Source organism: Poeciliopsis prolifica, unplaced genomic scaffold (genome assembly GCF_027474105.1).
Source record: "Poeciliopsis prolifica strain line A6 unplaced genomic scaffold, Auburn_PproV2 SCAFFOLD005, whole genome shotgun sequence".
In the NCBI taxonomy this organism is placed as follows: Eukaryota; Metazoa; Chordata; class Actinopteri; order Cyprinodontiformes; family Poeciliidae; genus Poeciliopsis; species Poeciliopsis prolifica.
The window spans coordinates 5,239,618-5,265,784 of NW_026562380.1; the positions used below are offsets into that span (position 1 = coordinate 5,239,618).

General features: G+C 39.7%; 1 protein-coding gene across 8 annotated transcripts in view; it reads left to right on the plus strand.

Annotated features, from left to right (window-relative positions):
* Positions 1-26,167, plus strand: part of tacc2 (transforming, acidic coiled-coil containing protein 2) — a 176,072-nt gene that overhangs the window by 29,972 nt on the left and 119,933 nt on the right. For all 8 annotated transcript variants that reach the window (XM_055029382.1, XM_055029386.1, XM_055029387.1 and 5 more), the window contains 6 exons: positions 9,298-9,404; positions 10,249-11,668; positions 13,059-13,116; positions 13,207-13,414; positions 13,870-13,919; positions 14,691-14,800. In XM_055029382.1, the coding sequence (XP_054885357.1) occupies positions 9,298-9,404; positions 10,249-11,668; positions 13,059-13,116; positions 13,207-13,414; positions 13,870-13,919; positions 14,691-14,800 (1,953 nt within the window). The remainder of the gene's footprint in view (positions 1-9,297; positions 9,405-10,248; positions 11,669-13,058; positions 13,117-13,206; positions 13,415-13,869; positions 13,920-14,690; positions 14,801-26,167) is intronic.

The window sequence follows — 26,167 nt, forward strand, 5'->3', positions numbered from 1 at the left end:
AGCACATTTCAGATGTGAAGCTCATTTTATTCTTACATGATAAGAATGCAGCTGAACGGATATTTTATCTTCGTCCTTAAAGTAGGACGAGAAAGAAATATCTAAAAGCATATCTGTCCAGTAGTTTACAAAGTAAGCACATATTTCACAGTAGATATTTCAAAATGCAACTTTGTTCTGTTGTGAATCAACAGAACAATCAGCCCTATTTTTAAATGTCTGAGTTTATTTTAGTGCAAAAGTTAGAATTGTTTGTGAAATTAATCCTACACTTCAAATATCTTTATTCATTTTGATGCATTGCAGCCACAATCTTAAGTGTATTTTATCTGGTGTACTGACTGATAATGCACATTGCTATTTTTAGGTTTTTTAAATAAGACAAATAAGTAAGGCAATGTTTTTGTTCTGTTCAAGCATTTGACTGTTATAAAGCAGCATCAGGTTTTCATATAAATCTATGTGTCCTGTCAGCAACTGGGCTTGTTATACCACTTATAAAATGACAGCATGACACTGCTATGTACGCTGACCACAAAGTGAAATCTAACTGGATTTTTGAAATTTAACATAGCAACTACTTAGTGGTGTGTTTTTTAAAATGATGCTGAAAATGTTTTTATATGTGCAATCATAGGTCGTCAAAGCTTCTTTGCGTTTTTTTTAAATTTCTGGAACACAATCATGTATTTCTTATGAAACTCTTGCTAAATTATAGCCACAATATATAAAGTGTGAATAGTTCTCATTGTTTAACCCACACCCTTCTTCTGCAGCCCCTCTTGGCTTTGTATTTTATTGCATAAAGTTTATTTGGAAGGAATGACTCAGCCACTTCTTTGGTGTAATAACTTTTGCAACCACCAGAGGGTGGTTTTTCCCCCCAAACTGTGTAGAGGAATGCAGAAGAGCTCACATGTATGCATGACTGACCACGGGGACAAATCAGTGCTGATGCATTTTATGATACACAGATCTTTATGATTTAGGAAAGAAGCTTCTAATATGCCAACGTTTTCTTTTACCTTCATTTTACTAAAAGAGAAGACTCTCTTTCTCAAGGGTACATATTTATTTGAAACATCTGTATGAATATTCAGCTTTATGAAAACAAGCCATGCTTAGTGAGGAGCAGAAGGATAAAAAACCTCAGTGAGACATAATGTTATATTATTTATAGTCTATAGCTTTTTCAGTTATTCACATGCTGATGGAGAGAAAAGGCAGAGAGAAACAAGGCTGCCGTGCAATGGCCACAAATACGTAGAGGGACAGAGTGGGAGTTTGAACCGGTAACAAGGTGAACTTCCATCTCCTGAGTCATTGTCACCCCATCAAAACATCTGTGCAGATTAATATGAGCTGGCTAAATTTTCCCCCAAGAGCTTTGGTGGTCAAGACATTTCAAAAAGGCCTGAGACCAGAATGTTTGCACAGTCTCAGGTGGAGAGAAATTTCTCTGTTAAGATGACAACATCAGAACAGTGTTGCATAGTCTACCTGATTCATAAAGCCAGAAGTTGCTGCTACAATCGTAGGGTGCAGTGCTCATTACCAAAGTGTCTTGCAAATTGACTTTGAAACTAAGCTTGAAATTTATTTAGAATTCTGAAATGAAAATTATCTAAAAAAGCCCATAAACAAGAAATCGCCCGGTTCTTTGAAAACAGTGTAAGGAATGATAGATGTGAGGTAGATGCTGAAGGAAGAATGAAGGTTACCATGGCAACCAACCATTTACTTCCAGTTGCCCTAAAGGATAAAATGTTCCTTATGGAGTTTTATGTATTGCACTGCAGTCTAAAACGGGATATAAAAATGGATATTGAGTTGAATCTTTCATAGCCCAGTTATAAATCTTTCAGGAAACTCTGTCACAGCTGTTTTTTTTTTTCCTGTGCATGAGTTGGCTGAATTCTTTATTTCTTTCTGCTCTGCAGCTGAAACTGAGGGGCAAAGCTTGACTGTAAAAGAACAGCCTTTTCATTCAATACTGAACCTACTGGAACAGATATTGGACGGACTTCTGTGTCCTAGATACATCTTTGAGCTTCTGTGGGGGTGGGCGGTCTAAAGGGAAAAGATAATCAATGATTTTTTTCTTTTAGCCGGGTCTATGCTTTGACTTTTGAACTCGGCTACGACTGAATGGGTTTCTTTGAATTGGAAATCATCAACCATCAAGCCAGTTTAAGAATAAGACCTTCTCAGTATGCTTTGCAAGTTCATTCATCAAGTAATGAATGAATTTGATGTTCCAGGTTGTGCTGAGGAAATTGAACAATTATTTTTGCCCTGACAGACACAGGTATTACACCTGAAACCTCTGTACAGAAAGTTGGAGCATCTGCCAGCTCAAGTTATCCCAGAGAGCCAGTATTTCCGTACTTTCCCATGGGGGCACAATAGATTTATTCTTCTCAAGTTGCTTAGCCTCTTTTTCCTCATTGTAGCCAAAATCAGTTGGGAATTTGACGAAACTGATCCTGCCCCCTATCCAAAGCCCACAGGACACATTCTTTGCATCTGTCATAGAGATGACTTAAGAAGCCACTCCTTAATCGCTTTGGTTAGAGAGAGAATATCAGGGCTTCAACAAAGAGACAGACAAAATCAGATATGAAAATATTTGTTAACATCCCTGATTATGATGAGTACAATGCATTTGAATTAACTTTATTTGCAGCAGGTTTATCTCACTCTAAAAAATGTGAAAAATCCAACCCATGACTTGATTTTTACTCTTTTACTCATTGTTGGAAAAAAAAAATCTTTGAAAGTCCCTTTAGGGAGGGCAGGAACTAAAGTTTATTTTAACCAGCAGCCACAAGGCTGAATGAAGACCCAGTTTAATCAAAAAAAACAAAACAAAATAAACTCCAGTGTTGAACAAAACTACCAAAATCCAACAGATTTTAAATAAAATCTGTTGGATTTTCTTTAAAATCCAACAGATTATGCTGCTGAAGAGAAGACGCTCTTCAGCAGCATAATGATCTGAAACAAATTGCTAGGTTTACACGAAACCTTTTTCTATATGCATGATTGTACTTTGTAAAAATAGGAGAAAACTATTGGCAGAATGAGGTACAACAGATTTAACTAGTTATTTTATTGGCAATATTTTACTATTGTAGATTTAAATTACTCGCTGTATAAATGTATTCGAACAGAAAGTTGGATTTTTCTTAATTTTTAAAAGTGACATTAGCTGACCACAACAAAAGGTTAATTTATTGAGGCTTTTTGCACATTTTTACCAGGTTTCAATTTTTTTAATAAGTGGTGAATCAAACTAAGAGTAGGAGACTTACATCTGTAACTTCAGATTTTGCATCCGTCTCTCCCAACACATTAGTACGTTATGCAGTTGTATTTTAAAGTTTTTTTCTTGTGAAGAACAAGTAGAAAGAAAAGACTCTGAGACTCTGGTTTCATGCACTCTATTGTTTACCTCAAGCATCTCCCTGGTTGGCTAGACTGTGTTGGATCCTTCCATTGTGTGAAAAAGAGGGAACGACAAGTAGGTTTTTTTTCTACACAGGTCGTAGGCTGATAGAGTGAATATCTGGCACCATGATAGCCATTTAGTGGGGTATGTTAACTCAGATGTCTGGGATGGTGGAAAAGAGAAACTAAGAGCGAAGGAGAAAGAGACACTTTATCACGTCAGTTCCAGGGTCCATCCATTGTTTGGCTCCCCTGCATAGTCGCATTAGCAGATGAGGGGGGGTAAAGAGCTGCTTGTCTTTTTAAAGGCGCAGGAGTCTGGTGTTTGGGGGGAATGAAGGAAAAAAGGGGGAGGAGGCTGTGAGAGCAGCAACACAGCTCAGCGATTTCTGGAGCTGAGCAGAGAAGACGCTCTTCAGTCACATCCAGAACGACAAGAAAGCTGGAATATATTTTATGCTTTTTATCTATTTTTAGGCTTGATCGAGTTTTTCATCATCATTTCTTCATCATTTTGTTTGCATTTGCACCAGATGAGAGGGAGGAATGCTTCCCATAAGTTGAGGAGCAGAGGACCGAGGATGTTGTACATGAAGCGAAGAGCCTCTTAAATCATCCGCCACTGTTTCGCTCCCTAATGCAAGGAGCCCGCTCTCATCCTCTGCACTGCAGCACGGTGCGCTCGCCTCCTCTGACACAGGCTGCCCGCTCTGCAAGCCTACAAGGAGAGGGAGCTTTAGAGGTAGCAGGTGGATGTGGTTGGTGGCTGGGCAGCAGGTGCAGGCAGGGGTGGGGACCAGGGTGGGCAGAGATAGTCAAGGATGGGAGCCAACGAGTCCATGGAGCAAGGACAGACGCGCTCTCTATCTCAAGAGCACATGTAAGTTTGGAATTATTGACATTTGTATTGGTCTGATTGGAAGGGTCAAAAACTCAAAATTGTGTCACTTGATGTTTTTTTTATTCATTCATGGTTTTTTTTATGCTGCATAGATGTTCACTATAGCTGCCAGGTGATGCAATTTTCTAGATTAAGACGTTGGAGAAAGCATTACTTTTGTTTTTTTTGTATTGTGTTTCCTCCAGTAATAAACAGTCTTAGCTATTAAAAAAACAACAAGCATTTAAATGCTAGTCTGACTTGATTTTGTGATGTAAATAAGACAATCTAAACACGTGTGGACGCACATGCACGTTCTTCAGTTGCCAATACTGCATAGTAGCTACAGAAAAACCATAACAGTGCTTACAGAGGAGTCCCTGAGAAGCAGTGAGTCAGGTGGCACAGGGAGACTGGTGGGGTGATGTGTTTTTGTTCTGGTAAAAGGAGGACGCTACTGCCTCGCTGGGAGCTGACGTCGGTGACGGTGTTGAAATAGAACACGCTGTGTGGGGGGGTTGGAGGATAACTCAGGAGTGGATCAGTGCTCCACATCTCAGACACTCTGGTGCTCAACGGTGAAGTGAAATGAAGAAAACAAGAAGATGAATTCTTTATTATTCCTTTAGAAAGAAGAAAAAAATATTTGATGGTCTCGCAGTTTCTGTAAGGCTTCTTCCTGTAGATATCAATTTATGCTAATTTGAATTTAATCATTTAAAAAATATATTTTTTTAAAATAATTTGGGGGTGCTATAAAAAATTCAAACTCGTGGCTTTGGAATTAAATTATCTTTGTGGATCATATTTTTAATCAAATATCAATATTTGACACAAACTTTGGTTGGAACCTGAATTAAAGCACACTCACTACCTTCAGTTGCTCTTTGTGATCGAATGTATACCGGCTGAGCTGGATTTTATGAGATCAACACAAAGTCACATTGTTAAAATCTGCATTCATATTCCCCCCTCTTTACTCTGATACCCCCAAAATAATCTACTCTAGCAATGAGAAAGCAGTTGTTGGAGGGGGGGAGTCATAAAATGTCCAGTTCATTACAAACCACGTGAGAAACAAGAATGTGGTGAATATATTGAGAAAAGGTGCTCTGATGTGATGAGACCAACACCGAATGTTTTGACTAAATAAAAAAAACAAAACAACAACAACAACAAAAAGTGCAAATTCAAGTGTTTAGGAAAAAAACAGTTTATAGTAAGAGGGATGGTACTAAATTCAGCCCGAAACAAAACCAATCAGAGGCTGAAAAATATGTGAGACTCCAGATGTGATTCGGCTATAAACTTAGAATTGCAATAAAATAGTTACAATTAAAGCACATCTGTGTTTTAGAACAACCCAGACATCCTGACTGAGCTTAAGGTATTTAGCATTTTTATTTCAAGCATTTCAGTCTGCAGGCATTTTGCAAAGCTGGTAGCTGCAAACCCCAAAGCACTTGGAGCTGCAGTTCAGTACAAGCAAGATAGACTCAGAGGGGATGAATACAAATGCAAGCCACATGTTTCAGATTTTTATTTTTAAATATTTAAATATTTTTTATTAAATGTTTCTTCAATTTTGCACTGTTTTGTGCCAGCTGACAACATAAACCGCTTTAAAAAACATGAAAATTTGTGGATAGCGAAGCATGTTCTAAACCTACATAGAGACTGTTCAGACTTCTTGCTAGTGTGCGGTACAGTTTATGAATATTCATTCATTTCTTGTCAGAAAACACAGGGGCTCCCTCTGCTGGTTTGTTTTCAGCATGTCAACTATACAATTTTCTCCCTGATCTTTCGTCACACTTCTATTTTTTAAAAATGTTCTAACAATAAATCCCAACCATTGAAAACTCCAGCGTTAAATTAGCAAGCTAAGACAGAAATATTGAACTACAAAGGAAAAGGTGAAGCTGAAGGGAAGCTCATACCTGTCAGGTCTCTCATTTTTTTCAGAGAAACTACCATATTTTACCTTGATCCCGTATTAGTATTGTCCCTTAAATACCCCGTAATATGCTGACCCTCCAATCCCCCCTATTTATCAATCAGTCTGCTTCCATCTTCTTTTATCTTTTAATCACATTTAAAGACTAATTCAGTGTTTTGTTTGGTTTTATGGCTACCTGTTTTACCCACAGGCTTTCCTCGGGCACTAGAAGCTGTTTAGGCAGACGGCATCAGACGGTGTTGCCGGCAGCAGACATGTCTGGCTGTTTGACAGTCTGTGTGTTTCTGCCTGGCTCCGCAAAGCATCCTGTCTCCAGGCAGGCTCCTCAGCCTATCAGAGAGGGCTATGAAAAGCTGCTCTCTTTGTTTATATTCACCCCCTCAACCAGACTATTGAGCCATATGCCTTCTGTGTAAAATCTGTCTGCACAGAAGGCAGAAATTTATGCTTTACAATTTAATTACCTTCCCTAAAATTTACCTGACTTAACAGTGTGGAATTTTGTGCATTCAATGTTTCTCTTCCTTTTTGAGGAATATGGTTAGAATAGCATCCATTTCTCTGGTTACCATAGAAACACATTGTTTGCCGTCATCTTAATGTTATCTGCTAAACTTAGCTCTGATTTCTTCACTAATAACTCACCATAACCTTTGAAATATTTACAGCTACAACTACAATGCAAGCAGTGACAAAAAGCTTATGCATAGCTTAACATATTTAGTTATAATATTTAGTAACTGCTAAGTTAAATTACGTAAAAAAAACAAAACTGCTAAAATAATAGTAATAAGGGGAAAATATAATAATTATAATAATGACAATTATAGCAATAACTATAATAGTAATTTGTGTAATGTATTAGCTATATGTGAAAAGGTACTGAAACAGATCAGACTGTATTACGACCATTTTGTTTTGGGCAATTGGACATGAATGATTATTTCTTTCTGTTGCAGTCTTTTTGATATATGTCTGATGCATGTCATAACTGGGAAAACAGTCCAAAACACTGAAAGATGTACATTCACAGAGTGAGCTGGCTTACATTTTCTAAATTAGTTTTTGATGAATGGTCCTTCTCTTCAGCCTTCATGTACTGCTCAGCTGGGTCTGAAACAAAAGCTAACTTATGATTATTGCTCTGCTGTTCTTCGACATTTTTTTCCCCCCCCTGCTCTGTGACGATGACATGCTTCCATGACGAGGTGTCAGAGAAGCACCTAGTTATGGTGCTTTGTGTTGTTATGCTGATGGTGTTTTGTTGTCTTAATTGGCTCTTTTGTTCTTTTTGATCAATGAACTGTTATTAATTTGATGAAATCATCATCATGTCGGTACAGTTTCAGAATTTAACCCATGATTCTTGGTGTCTAATACTTAAATGTCTGAATGAAAATTTCATAAACGCTAGACTGTGTTTTCCATTGATCAAAAAGAGAGGGGTGCAGAGAGAGAGAGCATGAGGGAGAGAGAGAGGCAGAGAGAGAGAAGATCTTTTTCATTCTGCATCCACTACTTGTGTGGTGAGGGGACAGGCTGATGGTGGCTGATGACAAAGAGAGAAGCAGAGTAAGCTGACCTAAAACAGGTAAATCTGAACATCAGGCAGCAAAAAGGGAACGAAGATCTTGGAGCATCATCTTTGGAGGAAGAAGTGTTGCTGCACCTGGTTGCCGGTAGCATCGCAGTGCAGACTGTTGGTAGCCATGGCAGTGAGTACGTGGCAGGCTCTGTCTCCTCTGCAGTGGGCCCGATGGGGCTGGGATACGCTTCTGGGAGGGGCAGGAGACGGGAACAGCCCGGGTTCTGATCCGACTCTGGGGCTCCTGCAGCGTCTCTCGTGGGGTTCTCGTCATAATAATTTATTAAAGGCTGCCGGGGAGGCAGCCAGACAGAGGTGAGACGGGCTCGGGCTGCATGCCATGAAATGATGCTCTGAACTGATGCGTAGTGGTGTTGTTAATCTATGAGCTCCACTTCCATTGATTTTCTGTGTTTCTCGCTATATTCTCTAACACAAAGTCTTTGTACCCTGAGATGGATGGAGGTGTATGTGTTTGTGTAGTGAAATGTGTCTCTGGTGTGTTGGTATCTCATACCCTTCTGCAGATTTAGCTTTTTTCATTTCTGCCAATGAAGTCCAGCATGATATGAAAACAGAAACCCTTACTATAATTGATGTAATTCATAAACCACATTTATTGGAATATTTCTCAGATGCTCTTTTTTTCTGTTCAAAAATAAAAACCCTCTAATATTTATCTTTTGAAAATTCTGATTAAGCATCTGAATAACATTGTCCATTGTAGCATTTGACTGATTAAAGTTACGACAACCTTTTTGTTTTCCAGCATTGGAAATTGTTTTATGCTTGTCTTCACGACCTCAGTCCAGCATTTGGTGCTGCGTAACGTAGCGTTAACATCACTCCATTAGCTTGAACATTGGCTGGTCTGAACGAGTTTTCCTTTTAGGTTTCACATAAAAGTTGCATTTTATTAAAGCTTTTTACACCGACAAGTCCTCCAAGGTCCAGTACTTTGTTCATTTTTATTTTCACTTTATTTACTTAGTGGTTACCATTCAGTCAGACAATAGTCAATTGTACATGTCTTTTAAGTCATGCCATTTTTTTTTTTAGGATGTCCACCATTCTAATGAAGGACTTGGCTGATATAGATCTTAAATTCATCGATATGATAATTTATTAGAATATACTTGTACACTGTGTTCTTGTACAGTTCAGAATCAATTTTAAAATATTAGTGCTCACATAAAGGCAGCTAATGACTGGATGCCAGAACATCTGCTCAGTCTTTTGAGTAACATTTAGGTTCTCTCTGTTTTTGTTTTTAAATAAATTATTTATTCACCCATTTATTCATTCAATCAATGGTTACCTGGAAAATAAATGGGCCTTTTGTGAAACTCTTGCTTAATCTTTTTGATATGGTCTTTAAATATTTTGCAGCCTTATTGATGTCAGGTGTAACTTTTGTTTTAGGAGCTCAGACTCTGATGGTGCTTTTGAAACTCCTGAATCTACAACTCCAGTGAAAGCTGTTTCTCCTGCTGAACCCCAAAGAGAGCTGCTGGAATCTGATGACAAAGGTACAGTAGGAGATGCTGAGATAGAAGCGCGCCTGCTTCAACTGTTGTTATTGAAAAGATCCTTGCGTCCTCTAGTGGTGGGAAGCTGAACTGCACTTCCAAACAGTATGGGTTAAAAATCGCTTGAAACCTTCTGGTCTGTTTACAGACAATTAAACTAAATTGTCGTTACATACATGTCAAAGTATGACGTTTATATAACTTCAATTTCTATCGCAAAATTGATTGTGAAAGTCAATTTTAGATGACTTTCACATTTCTTAAAAAATAAAAAAAAAATCTTATAAGTGTGCTATGGCTGCTTCACTGGTCAGTGCTGTTCCTGTCCAGCCTGTTGGTTTAGTTGGACTGAAATGTTTTTGGAGGTTTGGAACTGAGCCACATTCTTTCAATTTTTTTAAATATATTGGATTAATTGAACAGAGAGCTCTGTGACATGCTCAGACTTTGGGATAAAACCCAAAGTTTTATCTCTGCTAAAAACAACTGCACAACATCATCCCTGACCTGTTTGATGTGTTCCTTGGTCTTCATGATGCTGTTTGTTCTCTAACAAACTTCTGAAACCTTCATAGAACAGCTGCGTTTATACTGAGATTAAACTGAAGTGAACATTATTTAATAATTAGTCTGAAGTCTGTAGTGGAAATGTGGCAAAATGCAAATACTCTTTTAAGGTAGGTTGACCAACCATGCTTTCTTACTCGAACAACCATCTTTTCCACATAACCAGGAATATTTCATAAAATGATTCCTGTTTCTCTGTGTGGATGTTACGTGAAGTCATTTTCCTGTATAGGGTGATATTTCTGGTGCAGATTAATCTTATTTTAATGTTTTGCAGGTGTTAACAGCTCTGAAGGTGATCTTAGTTTAGACATCACTGCAACCGATGCACCTTGTCGGTCCCCATCCATTGCTTTTGATGAGAACAAACCCATTGCTGCAAGCGGGACGTATAACTTCGACGTTTTTGCTGTTGAGCCGACGGGTCACACTCTGACTCGCTCTCTCAGCCTCCAGGGGGGGGAGCTCGATAGCTCCAGTTTGCTGGAAGGATCAGCCTCTGGAGCTTTCCGTCAGCACTCCGAGTCCTTCAGCGTTGGCACCGAGAACACCCCGGGAAAGCTCCGGAGACCTAAGAAAGTTAGTCCAGGATCGGTGAAGAAGAAGCCCTTCCTCAGACAAAACTCCAACCCTGACAGCGCAAAGCCAGCCTCCTCTAGCAGCACCCCTGAAACCACAAAGCGGGCAAAGCCTCGGACAGCTAGCCCTCTCCTGACTCAGGAGGATTCAGAGGTTGGCTCTGCAACTCCCAGTCCCGGAGGCACTCTCAGAAAAACCAGGAAGAGCCGTGTTGAAACTCCGCCTCCTCTCCTAGAGGAAACCAATCAAACCTGCCAAGAGGAAAGCAAAGGGGTCCCTGCCTTACCCTTGTGCCAGGAAGAAACCCCTCTTGCAGAGAGCATAGCAGACAAAGACAACTCTCCAATCCCACCCTGTGCCTCATACAAATGGGATCCAGAAAACTTTGAGAGCATTAACCCCTTCAGCACTGGAGGTAGCAAAATCACCAATTCTCCAGTTGTGGGTCGCAAGGGTCCTGTGTATGGCCCTGCAGCTAGTCCTCCTCTGAGCCCCCCTGTACCTGCCACAGAACCACATCAACATACTGCCACCGCCCCTCTGGAAGAACTTTCCACCAATCCCGAGGAGCAACCCATTCTACCTAAGCGTCAGCCAGTAAGGCTGGAGTTTGACTACTCTGAGGAAAGCTGCGAGGTGCCACAGCAGGCCTTGCCTCCACCTAAGAAATTGGGCAAGAAGCCTCCTGGCAAGATGCTATCCAGAAAACCAAAGCTGGGGCTGAAAAAAGTGGCTCCACAACAGATGGAGCAGCTGGACAACAACCCGCCTGCAGCCTACAATGGATCGGATGAAATCCCCATTCCTAAAGTATCGTACAACATTGAACCCGACAAGTGGGATGACCCAAACTTCAATCCATTTTCTTCAAAGAAAAGTATGTCTAACTCCCCCACCTTATCCAGGCCATCATACAGCTTTGACCCAAACAACACAGATGAGTCTACAAACCCTTTTAAATCCTCCAACAAAATGGCCGCCTCACCTCCCAGGGTGCCTGCTTCTTTCGAAACGTCATCCAATGACTATGATAACGAAAATGACAATGACAACATTGGGGAACTGGAGGACCAGAACCAAAACAAACCGGCTAAGAAGAAGAAAACTCCCTTAAAATCGTAAGTTCACATGGTTCTCTGGAAGAGTCCACACTCCTAGTTTGTGTTTGTTATGCCAGTGTCCTCTGTCTGTCTCTCTGTCACCTGTGTTTGTGTATTCTCATATATCACAGGAAGTCCAGGGGTGTGTCCTCTCTTTGTTGTCTGTTGTAAGTAGAGGGTCAATACAGCCATCCTCCCTTTCTGACCCTAAACCCCATCTTAAAAAGCAGCATGTTGTTCCCCATCGTATTAACAGCTACATCATCATTCTTTGGACCTACTATCTAATTAATGAATTTGAATTTAAAGTCATATATGAGGACACATATTTTTAGTTACCTTTTTAATTCTTTCTAAAACTCTGTGTCAGAAATAAGCTTTATTTATAAAGGCAGGAACAGATATTTTTAGCACTCCTGGTGAAGATATGTGAAAAAAGTTCAATACTTTCATAATTTACTCTGGTAGAATAAGCTCACTCTGAAACATGTAAAAAAGGCGTTACCTTTTCATTCTAAAAGGTAACAACAAGCTTATCTTAAGTTCTCCCAAGTGTCCTGGAGGTGATATTTAATTCATTTCCAGGATAGTGAATGCAGTGAAGGGAGACCAGAGATGAAGATATCCCCAGAAATTAGTCTAACAGTGACACATAAGCATAATAAGAGTAAGACAGAGAAAGACTCTTGACTGCTTTTGCCTGTAAAATGCTGATCAGGCATCCTTTTATCTAAAAGACAGCACTTAATGTGAAACATGTTTTTTTTATGTTCAAGATGTGATGCTAAAAATCCCTCCTCAAACTTTGCTGCATAACCAAGAAGACATTTTTTTTCTTTTCATACAAAGCCCTCTGCCTTTCAATCACTATGTTGCAAACAAAGCCTTTTGAGTTACAATTCTCTCAAATGATAAATATTTTAGTCCTTCAACAAAACAGATGGGGAAAAATCCAGCATCATTTTACTGTGAAAGAACTGGAGCTTTTCTAGAAATGTTAACAGTGCTTGAGCTCCCCCTTGTGTTCATTTTTAGTTATTGCTATGGAAGACTTAATTTATATAAACATACCTTTAACAGCTAATACACATTAACTTTTGTGCAATCATCTACTCAGGTATATAAAATGTTTTGTTTCTCTGCAGAGGTTTTTGTAATATTTAAAATTAGAATTCATATTAATTATTCATCTTGTCTGAGCTGTAATTCTGACACAGTGAATTCAGTTGTTTCTCAGGAAGTAATGTTGTCGTCCTTTCATGTGAAGAAAGACACTTTCCATCCAGAGTACTTGGAATTTCACCAGTGAACAATATTAAGTTTAAGACCGTAGATGCCAAATCTAACATTGTGTTGTTTTTCAAATGGATTTTAATGATTTATGTTTTGTTGTCTTTTTTTCCCTCAGTAATACTTTCAGAGTGAAGAGGTCACCAAAGAAATCCCCGTTGTCTGACGCATCCCAGGTGTGTTTGATTTGCTCTCTTTTGGGGTTCTTTCTCACTTTTAAAGTTCCAGCTGATTTTAGAGTTTTCCTCTTTGCCATTTTCTTGCAGGATCCCACTTCTGCAGATGAATCTTCGTCCCTTCATCAACAGGATGATCACGCCACAGATGAGGAGAAGCTGGCCTCCTCCACTGGTCATAAGTGGGCGGTCCGCCAGGAGGTGGACCAAGATTTAAACACTGACCACCAAGACTTCCCGCAGCCCTGCGACGTTACGACTTTCGTGAATGAGAACAGTCTCCCTCAGGAGAATCCAGGTTTGGCATTACTGTCTAATTTTTATTTTTTTTTTGTCTTCCTCAGGCACCTGTGTTCATGCAACATCAAAGTGTACCACACTTGTACAGCTATTCAGTGAAATTCAAAGCTTTGTTTGGATGGATGCTCATGTAAAGGAGCCAGTTATTTTTATACTTTATCCATTCATAGAGCAGTAGTGTATTGACTTTTCTTTTAGTAGTAAAAAAAATAGATAAATAAATAAATAAATAAAAGGGCTGGCCCAGTTCTCTACTGCCCTCTGACCACCAAAAGACCCACCTCCTCCCAGAGGCTGTCTGGTTCAACCCATCTGGGTCGTAGATGAAACAGAGAGCAGACAGTGCTGGTTCAGTCTCTGGTCACCATCAGACAGACCTAAACACGAGTCACTGTGGTTTTCCACCTCATATTCTGGTTCTAACTCTTGGTTTTGTTTCATTGTCTACTTCAGTCCAGGACTATGAAATTGAGTACATGGAGAAGATCGGTTCTTCCTCCCCAGTAAGTATTTGTTTGACATTGACAGAGTTTTTCTATTAATCTTCATTATCTCATAATAGTGAACAGCATAGTTAGTATAACACAAACAGCGGCTTCATGTGTATTCCCAGCTGACCTTAATTCTTGTCTCTTGTGAGATTCCCAACATTTCCAAACTTCTTTTCCATTCCGCAAAAAAGCAAACAGAAGCGTAAAAAGTAGAGCTGCACTGTGCACAGAATCACATTTGCCAACGCATTGTCAGTCTGTGCTATATCCCAGTGGTAATGGACTGCTTGGACACTATATTTAGGAACTTGCTAAATTTTAAGTGTCATGCATTCACACTCTTTATGTCAGTCAGGAAAATGTTGTAGGAATAGAAAGTAGAAATGTACATTAATTATAATCAGTGGTGTCACCACATTTTTGAAATATTTTCCTGATAGTGTGCATCCCTACTCAAAAACAAACAAAAACCAGCATCTTTGCCAGACTCCAGTCTGTGCTGAGGTAAAAAAAAATTTCACACCTCACTGATATTGAAAACAGCTAACTTTGATTCTTCATTAAGCCACAACATTCTCACCACAGATGGTTGTTGCTACCATAGTGTGGTAACTCTTAGGTCTGATATGTTCATTAGAAAAAATATTTTTTTTTTTTTAAATTAATTTGATAAACGGTCCGGGCTGAAAACTGTTAGATTTCACTCACCAGCTAATGTCTCTGTGCATCTCTAATGATGATGAATTATTTAAGTTTTCAGCATTTATTAATTGTCTTTTGCAGCCACTGTCTATCAAAAAGCCATCTCTGTACTTGAACTTGGACTCAGTGTCTGACAACTTAACCAAAGCTACTTGTGGACATGGATCTGAGCCCAGCTCACCCTGCACTGGGTAAAATATACCTTACATTATATATTCACATACTACAGCATTGCTAGATATGTTACTTTACAGCATTGCATAATATATTCCATGTATTCTGCAATCCATATCTGTGATTTAAATTTTCATAATATCATGATCTTTGTATGCATTTGAAAACTGTAATATTTTTATTGATTGACTATTGAATGTCCTCATCATTTTTTGGCACAGTTGGTGAAAATATGTTTAAAAAAGCATTGAAATAAATGTATCTTATTGCAGTAGGTATCATGTCACACAAAAACACAGACATCTTCGCCATAAATTATTATTGGGGCCTGCCCATAGCAATGCATAAGGAGAGCAGTGACTGACTTGCGAAGCAAGTCAGTCACTGCCTCCATGCATTGCATGGCAGGCACCTATTAATCTTCACCCAATAGAACGCTTCTTTATTGGGGCCTGCCCATAGCAATGCATAAGGAGAGCAGTTACTGACTTGCGAAGCAAGTCAGTAACTGCCTCCATGCATTGCATGGCAGGCACCTATTATTCTACACCCAATAGAATGTCTCTGTCTTTATTGGGGCCTGCCCATAGCAATGCATAAGGAGAGCAGTGACTGACTTGCGAAGCAAGTCAGTCACTGCCTCCATGCATTGCATGGCAGGCACCTATTAATCTTCACCCAATAGAACGCTTCTTTATTATTGGGGCCTGCCCATAGCAATGCATAAGGAGAGCAGTTACTGACTTGCGAAGCAAGTCAGTAACTGCCTCCATGCATTGCATGGCAGGCACCTATTAATCTACACCTAATAGAATGCCTCTTTATTATTGGGGCCTGCCCATAGCAATGCATAAGGAGAGCAGTTACTGACTTGCAAAGCAAGTCAGTAACTGCCTCCATGCATTGCATGGCAGGCACCTATTATTCTACACCCAATAGAATGTCTCTGTCTTTATTGGGGCCTGCCCATAGCAATGCATAAGGAGAGCAGTGACTGACTTGCGAAGCAAGTCAGTCACTGCCTCCATGCATTGCATGGCAGGCACCTATTAATCTTCACCCAATAGAATGTCTCTTTATTATTATTATTGGGGCCTGCCCATAGCAATGCATAAGGAGAGCAGTGACTGACTTGCGAAGCAAGTCAGTCACTGCCTCCATGCATTGCATGGCAGGCACCTATTAATCTTCACCCAATAGAATGTCTCTTTATTATTATTATTGGGGCCTGCCCATAGCAATGCATAAGGAGAGCAGTGACTGACTTGCGAAGCAAGTCAGTCACTGCCTCCATGCATTGCATGGCAGGCACCTATTAATCTTCACCCAATAGAATGTCTCTTTATTATTATTATTATAACTTATTCTTCCGTAGACCGGAATGCGGCTCGCACCGCTGCGAGCCCACCCACAAAAGTGGTATCAAAACGTGCGGCTTGTTCCCGGCATTGGAGCTATTACTTTTATGGGGAATCGGCGTTACGACGGCGACGTAAAAAGCGAAAAACGAGCGAAATTTCCAACTGCCGAAACGCAGAGCATAACTGCCACCAACTGCCGCTCCGCTAGAGTGAAAAATGAAGTGAATTTCTGACCCCAAATAAATTTTGAAATCGCCGTCACGCCCACAAATATCGTGCAATCGGTCTCAAACTCGGTCATGACATAGATACGAATGTCTGCTCCGGTAAAATGTTTTCAAAATTTTTCTAGGGCTTACGGTTTTTTGTCAAGGTGCTTTAGAGCAAAATCAAGTTCCAGCCTAACTGACGCTCTCCACCATATATTTTCATACTTTTCTGGAAAATTTCAGACCTCAGCGCACACCATTTTTCTCTCATCGCTGTAATTACTATGAATGAGCTACAGATATGATTTGCAGGACTATGGGAGACAAAAAATAGCTCTCTCATACGCTTCAAACGGTTTTCCGATACGTATCACGGTTTCCGAACGGCAAGGAGTTGTTCGGGCTGCTTTTTCCATTATAACTGACTGTGCTGTCTCACAAAGATAGAAATCTGTCTCTGCCTCACACACATGACTGTTGACCTCTTTAGAACTACAATTCCTGAAGGTTAGAACTACAACATGGCGGAACACTCAGTGCCTACAAAATAGGCCAGAGCTGATTGTCAGAACTACAACATGGCGGAACTGTCAGTTACTACTGAGGAGGAATGAGCTGGCCTTTAGAATTACATTGTGTTTGGGTTTTTATAACTGATTGTAAGCAACCATTGTTACAGACAGGATTAGTTTGGCAATTTTAAATTAAGCTTAATAAAAATTTCGAAATAAAACCTTGAATATTTCTCTCAGGCCTGTCAGAAAAACTAACTTCTTCAAGCACTTAGAATTAAGTCTCTCCTTTTGTGTCACACTGACATGACAGTTGACCTCCTCTTTAGAACTACAATTCCTGAAGGTTAGAACTACAACATGGCAGAACACTCAGTGCCTACAGAAGAGGTCATAGGTGAATATAAAAACTACAACATGGTGGAACTGTCAGTTACTGCTGAGGAGGAATGAGCTGGCCTTTAGAATTACATTGTGTTTGGGCTTTTTATAACTTATTTTAAGCAGCCATTATTACACACAGTTTTTGTGTGGAAACTTTAAATTAAGCTTAATGAAAATTTCAAAATAAAACCTTGAATATTTCTCTCAGGCCTGTCAGAAAAACTAACTTCTTCAAGCATTTAGAATTAAGTCTCTCCTTTTGTGTCACACTGACATGACAGTTGACCTCCTCTTTAGAACTACAATTCCTGAAGGTTAGAACTACAACATGGCAGAACACTCAGTGCCTACAGAAGAGGTCATAGGTGAATATAAAAACTACAACATGGTGGAACTGTCAGTTACTACTGAGGAGGACTGAGCTGCTCTTTAGAACTACAATTCCTGAAGGTTAGAACTACAACATGGCAGAACACTCAGTGCCTACAGAAGAGGTCATAGGTGAATATAATAACTACAACATGGTGGAACTGTCAGTTACTACTGAGGGGGACTGAGCTGCTCTTTAGAACTACAATGACTGCAGGTTAGAACTACAACATGGCGGAACACTCAGTGCCTACAAAAGAGGTCAGAGCTGATTGTCAGAACTACAACATGGCGGAACTGTCAGTTACTGCTGAGGAGGAATGAGCTGGCCATGACAAGTACTTGGTTTTTGGGAATTTTAGAACTGATTTCAAAACTCCATAGTTACACATGGGATTAGTGTTACCATTAAAATTAAGCTTAATGTAAATTTCAAAATAAAAGCCTTGACAATTTTTCCATCAAGTAATTGCTCTTTTGACCACTATATAACTGATTTAACCCAATCAGTGTTAAACATGGGATGAGATTGGCCATTTAAAATTAATCTCAATGAAAATTTCAAAATAAAAGCCTTAAGATTCCTTTCTGGCTCATGCCTATTTTAGGCAAAATGGCTGCCTCAAACTGATAGAATTAAGTCTCCCCCTGTCTGACTCACAGCTGGCAGAGGATCCATTACCATGGCAACGGAACACAAAGGGGCCAGCTGATTAGGACTACAAAAACGCATCACTGTAGTTCTAACTATGGCAGAACTCAGAGAAAAAAGCTGGACTTTAGAGCTGCTTGTGTTTTGGGCCTTTTATAACTATTTTTAACCAACCATTGTTACACATGGAATTAGTGTGGAAATTTTAAATTAAGCTTTAAAAAAAATTCAAAATAAAAGCCTTGAGAATTTTTAGATTAAATAAGTGCTCTTTTGACCATTATATGTCTGATTTAACCAAATCACTGTTATACATGGGATTACATTGACTATTTAAAATGAAACATTCTGAACATTTCAAAATAAAAGCCTTAAGATTCGGCCGTGGCTAATGCAGCGCCGCAGGCGCTGCAATGATATTAGCTTGCATTATCTTTTCCTCTCAAGTTAGGACACTGTCTTGCACAGCAAGACAGTGCATTAGCATTAGCTAATTAGCATTTCTCTGTTTCCCACCAGTGCACTGCCGTAGGCAGTGCAATAAGATTATCCTCCATGATCCTTTACACTCAGGTTAGGGCTCTGCCTTGCACAGCAAGGCAGAGCATTAGCATTAGCCTTTTACCTTGCATGAGGTATTAGCTATTTCCCTTACTTATTAACCATATTTACTATACATGCTTGTGACTCTCCACATTGTATTGATGACATTGCAGCTTTCTTTAGCATGGATGCTAATGTTTAGCATCAGAACGCTGGGTCAAAATCGACGGGCACACTTTGGCAGGCCCCGGTTAAATTTCTTCAGGAATTTTCTAGTTATAACTTATTCTTCCGTAGACCGGAATGCGGCTCGCACCGCTGCGAGCCCACCCACAAAAGTGGTATCAAAACGTGCGGCTTGTTCCCGGCATTGGAGCTATTACTTTTATGGGGAATCGGCGTTACGACGGCGACGTAAAAAGCGAAAAACGAGCGAAATTTCCAACTGCCGAAACGCAGAGCATAACTGCCACCAACTGCCGCTCCGCTAGAGTGAAAAATGAAGTGAATTTCTGACCCAAATAAATTTTGAAATCGCCGTCACGCCCACAAATATCGTGCAATCGGTCTCAAACTCGGTCATGACATAGATACGAATGTCTGCTCCGGTAAAATGTTTTCAAAATTTTTCTAGGGCTTACGGTTTTTTGTCAAGGTGCTTTAGAGCAAAATCAAGTTCCAGCCTAACTGACGCTCTCCACCATATATTTTCATACTTTTCTGGAAAATTTCAGACCTCAGCGCACACCATTTTTCTCTCATCGCTGTAATTACTATGAATGAGCTACAGATATAATTTGCAGGACTATCGGAGACAAAAAATAGCTCTCTCATATGCTTCAAACGGTTTTCCGATACGTATCACGGTTCCCGAATGGCAAGGAGTTGTTCGGGCTGCTTTTTCCATTATAACTGACTGAGCTGTCTCACAAAGATAGAAATCTGTCTCTGCCTCACACATGACAGTTGACCTCTTTAGAACTACAATGACTGCAGGTTAGAACTACAACATGGCGGAACACTCAGTGCCTACAAAAGAGGTCAGAGCTGATTGTCAGAACTACAACATGGCGGAACTGTCAGTTACTGCTGAGGAGGAATGAGCTGGCCTTTAGAATTACATTGTGTTTGGGCTTTTTATCACTGATTTTAACCAACCATTGTTACACACAGTATTTGTGTGTCAATTTTAAATTAAGCTGAATGAAAATTTCAAAATAAAAGCCCTGAGATTCTTTTATATCACGTAATTGCTCTCTTGGGCATTATGTGACTTTTTTAACAAAACCACTGTTAAACTTTGGATTATTTTGGACATTTAAAATGAAGCTTAATGAAAATTTCAAAATAAAACCTTGAATATTTCTCTCAGGCCTGTCAGAAAAACTAACTTCTTCAAGCATTTAGAATTAAGTCTCCTTGTGTGTCACACTGACATGACAGTTGACCTCCTCTTTAGAACTACAATTCCTGAAGGTTAGAACTACAACATGGCGGAACACTCAGTGCCTACAGAAGAGGTCATAGGTGAATATAAAAATTACAACATGGTGGAACTGTCAGTTACTGCTGAGGAGGAATGAGCTGGCCTTTAGAATTACATTGTGTTTGGGCTTTTTATAACTTATTTTAAGCAGCCATTATTACACACAGTATTTGTGTGGAAACTTTAAATTAAGCTTAATGAAAATTTCAAATAAAACCTTGAATATTTCTCTCAGGCCTGTCAGAAAAACTAACTTCTTCAAGCATTTAGAATTAAGTCTCTCCTTGTGTGTCACACTGACATGACAGTTGACCTCTTCTTTAGAACTACAATTCCTGAAGGGTAGAACTACAACATGGCAGAACACTCAGTGCCTACAGAAGAGGTCATAGGTGAATATAAAAACTACAACATAGTGGAACTGTCAGTTACTACTGAGGAGGAATGAGCTGCTCTTTAGAACTACAATTTCTGAACGTTAGAACTACAACATGGCGGAACACTCACTGCCTACAGAATAGGTCATAGGTGAATATAAAAACTACAACATGGTGGAATTGTCAGTTACTACTGAGGGGGACTGAGCTGCTCTTTAGAACTACAATTTCTGAACTTTAGAACTACAACATGGCGGAACACTCAGTGCCTACAAAAGAGGTCATAGGTGAATATAAAAACTACAACATGGTGGAACTGTCAGTTACTACTGAGGGGGACTGAGCTGCTCTTTAGAACTACAATGACTGCAGGTTAGAACTACAACATGGCGGAACACTCAGTGCCTACAGAAGAGGTCATAGCTGATTGTCAGAACTACAACATGGCAGAACTGTCAGTTACTACTGATGAGTAATCAGCTGGCCATGACAAGTACTTGGTTTTTGGGAATTTTAGAACTGATTTCAAAACTCCATAGTTACACATGGGATTAGTGTTACCATTAAAATTAAGCTTAATGTAAATTTCAAAATAAAAGCCTTGACAATTTTTCCATCAAGTAATTGCTCTTTTGACCACTATATAACTGATTTAACCCAATCAGTGTTAAACATGGGATGAGATTGGCCATTTAAAATTAATCTCAATGAAAATTTCAAAATAAAAGCCTTAAGATTCCTTTCTGGCTCATGCCTATTTTAGGGAAAATGGCTGCCTCAAACTGATAGAATTAAGTCTCCCCCTGTCTGACTCACAGCTGGCAGAGGATCCATTACCATGGCAACGGAACACAAAGGGGCCAGCTGATTAGGACTACAAAAACGCATCACTGTAGTTCTAACTATGGCAGAACTCAGAGAAAAAAGCTGGACTTTAGAGCTGCTTGTGTTTTGGGCCTTTTATAACTATTTTTAACCAACCATTGTTACACATGGAATTAGTGTGGAAATTTTAAATTAAGCTTTAAAAAAATTCAAAATAAAAGCCTTGAGAATTTTTAGATTAAATAAGTGCTCTTTTGACCATTATATGTCTGATTTAACCAAATCACTGTTATACATGGGATAACATTGACTATTTAAAATGAAACATTCTGAACATTTCAAATAAAAGCCTTAAGATTCGGCCGTGGCTAATGCAGCGCCGCAGGCGCTGCAATGATATTAGCTTGCATTATCTTTTCCTCTCAAGTTAGGACACTGTCTTGCACAGCAAGACACTGCATTAGCATTAGCTAATTAGCTTTTCTCTGTTTCCCACCAGTGCACTTCCGTAGGCAGTGCAATAAGATTATCCTGCATGATCCTTTACACTCAGGTTAGGGCTCTGCCTTGCACAGCAAGGCAGAGCATTAGCATTCGCCTTTTACCTTGCATGAGGTATTAGCTATTTCCCTTACTTATTACCCATATTTACTATACATGCTTGTGACTCTCCACATTGTATTGATGACATTGCAGCTTTCTTTAGCATGGATGCTAATGTTTAGCATCAGAACGCTGGGTCAAATCGACGGGCACACTTTGGCAGGCCCCGGTTAAATTTCTTCAGGAATTTTCTAGTTATAACTTATTCTTCCGTAGACCGGAATGCGGCTCGCACCGCTGCGAGCCCACCCACAAAAGTGGTATCAAAACGTGCGGCTTGTTCCCGGCATTGGAGCTATTACTTTTATGGGGAATCGGCGTTACGACGGCGACGTAAAAAGCGAAAAACGAGCGAAATTTCCAACTGCCGAAACGCAGAGCATAACTGCCACCAACTGCCGCTCCGCTAGAGTGAAAAATGAAGTGAATTTCTGACCCCAAATAAATTTTGAAATCGCCGTCACGCCCACAAATATCGTGCAATCGGTCTCAAACTCGGTCATGACATAGATACGAATGTCTGCTCCGGTAAAATGTTTTCAAAATTTTTCTAGGGCTTACGGTTTTTTGTCAAGGTGCTTTAGAGCAAAATCAAGTTCCAGCCTAACTGACGCTCTCCACCATATATTTTCATACTTTTCTGGAAAATTTCAGACCTCAGCGCACACCATTTTTCTCTCATCGCTGTAATTACTATGAATGAGCTACAGATATGATTTGCAGGACTATGGGAGACAAAAAATAGCTCTCTCATACGCTTCAAACGGTTTTCCGATACGTATCACGGTTTCCGAACGGCAAGGAGTTGTTCGGGCTGCTTTTTCCATTATAACTGACTGTGCTGTCTCACAAAGATAGAAATCTGTCTCTGCCTCACACACATGACTGTTGACCTCTTTAGAACTACAATTCCTGAAGGTTAGAACTACAACATGGCGGAACACTCAGTGCCTACAAAATAGGCCAGAGCTGATTGTCAGAACTACAACATGGCGGAACTGTCAGTTACTACTGAGGAGGAATGAGCTGGCCTTTAGAATTACATTGTGTTTGGGTTTTTATAACTGATGTAAGCAACCATTGTTACAGACAGGATTAGTTTGGCAATTTTAAATTAAGCTTAATAAAAATTTCGAAATAAAACCTTGAATATTTCTCTCAGGCCTGTCAGAAAAACTAACTTCTTCAAGCACTTAGAATTAAGTCTCTCCTTTTGTGTCACACTGACATGACAGTTGACCTCCTCTTTAGAACTACAATTCCTGAAGGTTAGAACTACAACATGGCAGAACACTCAGTGCCTACAGAAGAGGTCATAGGTGAATATAAAAACTACAACATGGTGGAACTGTCAGTTACTGCTGAGGAGGAATGAGCTGGCCTTTAGAATTACATTGTGTTTGGGCTTTTTATAACTTATTTTAAGCAGCCATTATTACACACAGTTTTTGTGTGGAAACTTTAAATTAAGCTTAATGAAAATTTCAAAATAAAACCTTGAATATTTCTCTCAGGCCTGTCAGAAAAACTAACTTCTTCAAGCATTTAGAATTAAGTCTCTCCTTTTGTCACACTGACATGACAGTTGACCTCCTCTTTAGAACTACAATTCCTGAAGGTTAGAACTACAACATGGCAGAACACTCAGTGCCTACAGAAGAGGTCATAGGTGAATATAAAAACTACAACATGGTGGAACTGTCAGTTACTACTGAGGAGGACTGAGCTGCTCTTTAGAACTACAATTCCTGAAGGTTAGAACTACAACATGGCAGAACACTCAGTGCCTACAGAAGAGGTCATAGGTGAATATAATAACTACAACATGGTGGAACTGTCAGTTACTACTGAGGGGGACTGAGCTGCTCTTTAGAACTACAATGACTGCAGGTTAGAACTACAACATGGCGGAACACTCAGTGCCTACAAAAGAGGTCAGAGCTGATTGTCAGAACTACAACATGGCGGAACTGTCAGTTACTACTGAGGAGGAATGAGCTGGCCATGACAAGTACTTGGTTTTTGGGAATTTTAGAACTGATTTCAAAACTCCATAGTTACACATGGGATTAGTGTTACCATTAAATTAAGCTTAATTAAATTCAAAATAAAAGCCTTGACAATTTTTCCATCAAGTAATTGCTCTTTTGACCACTATATAACTGATTTAACCCAATCAGTGTTAAACATGGGATGAGATTGGCCATTTAAAATTAATCTCAATGAAAATTTCAAAATAAAAGCCTTAAGATTCCTTTCTGGCTCATGCCTATTTTAGGCAAAATGGCTGCCTCAAACTGATAGAATTAAGTCTCCCCCTGTCTGACTCACAGCTGGCAGAGGATCCATTACCATGGCAACGGAACACAAGGGGCCAGCTGATTAGGACTACAAAAACGCATCACTGTAGTTCTAACTATGGCAGAACTCAGAGAAAAAAGCTGGACTTTAGAGCTGCTTGTGTTTTGGGCCTTTTATAACTATTTTTAACCAACCATTGTTACACATGGAATTAGTGTGGAAATTTTAAATTAAGCTTTAAAAAAAATTCAAAATAAAAGCCTTGAGAATTTTTAGATTAAATAAGTGCTCTTTTGACCATTATATGTCTGATTTAACCAAATCACTGTTATACATGGGATTACATTGACTATTTAAAATGAAACATTCTGAACATTTCAAAATAAAAGCCTTAAGATTCGGCCGTGGCTAATGCAGCGCCGCAGGCGCTGCAATGATATTAGCTTGCATTATCTTTTCCTCTCAAGTTAGGACACTGTCTTGCACAGCAAGACAGTGCATTAGCATTAGCTAATTAGCATTTCTCTGTTTCCCACCAGTGCACTGCCGTAGGCAGTGCAATAAGATTATCCTCCATGATCCTTTACACTCAGGTTAGGGCTCTGCCTTGCACAGCAAGGCAGAGCATTAGCATTAGCCTTTTACCTTGCATGAGGTATTAGCTATTTCCCTTACTTATTAACCATATTTACTATACATGCTTGTGACTCTCCACATTGTATTGATGACATTGCAGCTTTCTTTAGCATGGATGCTAATGTTTAGCATCAGAACGCTGGGTCAAAATCGACGGGCACACTTTGGCAGGCCCCGGTTAAATTTCTTCAGGAATTTTCTAGTTATTTATTATTCTTCCGTAGACCGGAATGCGGCTCGCACCGCTGCGAGCCCACCCACAAAAGTGGTATCAAAACGTGCGGCTCGTTCCCGGCATTGGAGCTATTACTTTTATGGGGAATCGGCGTTACGACGGCGACGTAAAAAGCAAAAAACGAGCAAAATTTCCAACTGCCGAACCGAAAAGCTCAACTGCCAAAACCTAGAGTGTAACTGACGTTTCGTTAGAGTGTGGGAAGCAGTGCGATTCTGACCCCAAATAAATTTTGAAATCGTTGTCACGCCCACAAATATCGTGCTATCGGTATGAAACTCAGGCATGACATCGATACGAATGTTTGCTCCGGTAAAATGTTTTCAAAATATTTCTAGGGCTTACGGTTTTCTGTCAAGGTGCTTTAGAGCAAAATCAAGTTCCAGCCTAACTGACGCTCTCCACCATATATTTTCATACTTTTCTGGAAAATTTCAGACCTCAGCGCACAACATTTTTCTCTCATCGCTGTAATTACTATGAATGAGCTACAGATATGATTTGCAGGACTATCGGAGACAAAAAATAGCTCTCTCATATGCTTCAAACGGTTTTCTGATACGTATCACGGTTTCCGAACGGCAAGGAGTTGTTCGGGCTGCTTTTTCCATTATAACTGAACTGGGTGTCTCACAAAGATAGAAATCTGTCTCTGCCTCACACACATGACAGTTGACCTCTTTAGAACTACAATTCCTGAAGGTTAGAACTACAACATGGCGGAACACTCAGTGCCTACAAAAGAGGTCAGAGCTGATTGTCAGAACTACAACATGGTGGAACTGTCAGTTACTACTGAGGAGGAATCAGCTGGCCTTTAGAATTACATTGTGTTTGGGCTTTTTATAACTGATTTTAAGCAGCCATTGTTACACACAGTATTTGTGTGGA